This window comes from Mizuhopecten yessoensis, unplaced genomic scaffold (assembly GCF_002113885.1).
Source record: "Mizuhopecten yessoensis strain PY_sf001 unplaced genomic scaffold, ASM211388v2 scaffold710487, whole genome shotgun sequence".
In the NCBI taxonomy this organism is placed as follows: Eukaryota; Metazoa; Mollusca; class Bivalvia; order Pectinida; family Pectinidae; genus Mizuhopecten; species Mizuhopecten yessoensis.
This window is the reverse complement of record NW_018477152.1, coordinates 1-1,304: the sequence shown is the minus strand read 5'-3', so window position 1 is coordinate 1,304 and position 1,304 is coordinate 1. Positions and strand designations below refer to the sequence as shown.

General features: G+C 36.2%; 1 protein-coding gene across 1 annotated transcript; it reads left to right on the top strand.

Moving 5' to 3' along the window:
• Positions 1 to 209: 209 nt before the first annotated feature.
• LOC110440819 lies at positions 210 to 944 on the top strand (the record flags this gene model as incomplete). Its single annotated transcript, XM_021483949.1, has 2 exons — positions 210 to 379; positions 789 to 944. Coding segments are annotated over 2 exons (326 nt in total), but the record flags the coding sequence as incomplete, so codon positions are not given.
• Between the last annotated feature and the right edge of the window lie 360 nt (positions 945 to 1,304).

Here is a 1,304-nt window from a genome sequence, read left to right as displayed (position 1 = left end):
ATTTACAGTATATTACCTCTACTTATGGAAGGAGTATTGGACATGATTTATTTATTGTTATCCCTGAATGGCTTTATTGTCACATCCAATGAAAGCAGTCTTAGCTTGGCACCATTTCCAAAACCTTGCAGACAAACTGAATACTGATGTATATATATTCCTAATGAAACTTGATATGTTGATTTTAAATGTGATAATAAATGTTTTAGCTGCGAAGGATGTGACTCCCGACAGGAAAGCAGCGATGAGAGCGGGTATTGCTGCCCTGGTAGAAGCTGGAGAACTTAAAAGAGGCAGAGCAGGGATGGCTTGGGAGGTGTCTGGACATCAGCCATCACAGGCCCCAGCCAAAAGTCTAATCCTGCCAGCCAAACTACAGGTAAGCACCAGTCATTTCTATAGCATCTAAATCATAGGTCTGGGCAAGAATTGAACTATCTATAAAATTGATGAAATTGTTGTCCACTTAACTGGTTATGCCAAGTAAATGAATAAGGTACATCTATTTGTTTTCAATAATACATCAAGATTAGTCACTAAATTTAATTTCAATTACATTTTATTGACTCTCCATGACTTCCTAGTCTTTACATTAATGCTATGTAATTTGTGTTGGATTTATCTCCCTTTAAACATATTAGCATTCATCTGTATCTTTCAAGTTTGCCCCATATCGACCAAGTATGAATTACCACTTAAAAATGTTAACAAAGTTTGACTACTTATTGAGACAAAAGAAATGTCCACTGTACTGAATCAACACTACTGTAGCTTCACTTGAATTCCAGGAGAAGAGAGCGCGAGCCCAGAGGGCCGTAGTCCAGGGGAACACTGACTGTCACTTCGCAGATCCTACCGTGTCCTCAAACCTCAAGTCTGTAACCCCTCAACATAACCTCATCATGGAACGATCCTTCTCTGCCCCACCCACCCCCTCCGGGTAAGAATCCTTTCTTACCTACAACAACAAGTGTGATGAATATAAGGCGATGGAACTTGTGTAACAATGATTCTAAAATAAATAAATTTATTTTTAAACTACATTTAAAATGTCTGTTTGGGAATGTGATGTATTAATAGATTTATTATTTCCGTGTAGGTGTCTTATGATACCATATTAAAATTATGTACAAATTTTAACAAATGAAAGGATAATAAACTCTTTAATTAAAATTTCTTTGTTTAATGTTTCAATAGTAATTAAAGTCCTAACTACCAAAACTGAAAAGTCTCAATGCACATGTACAGTTACTATTGAAACATTAAAGGGGCTGGTCGGGGAAAAAATGTCATATTTGCTAAAA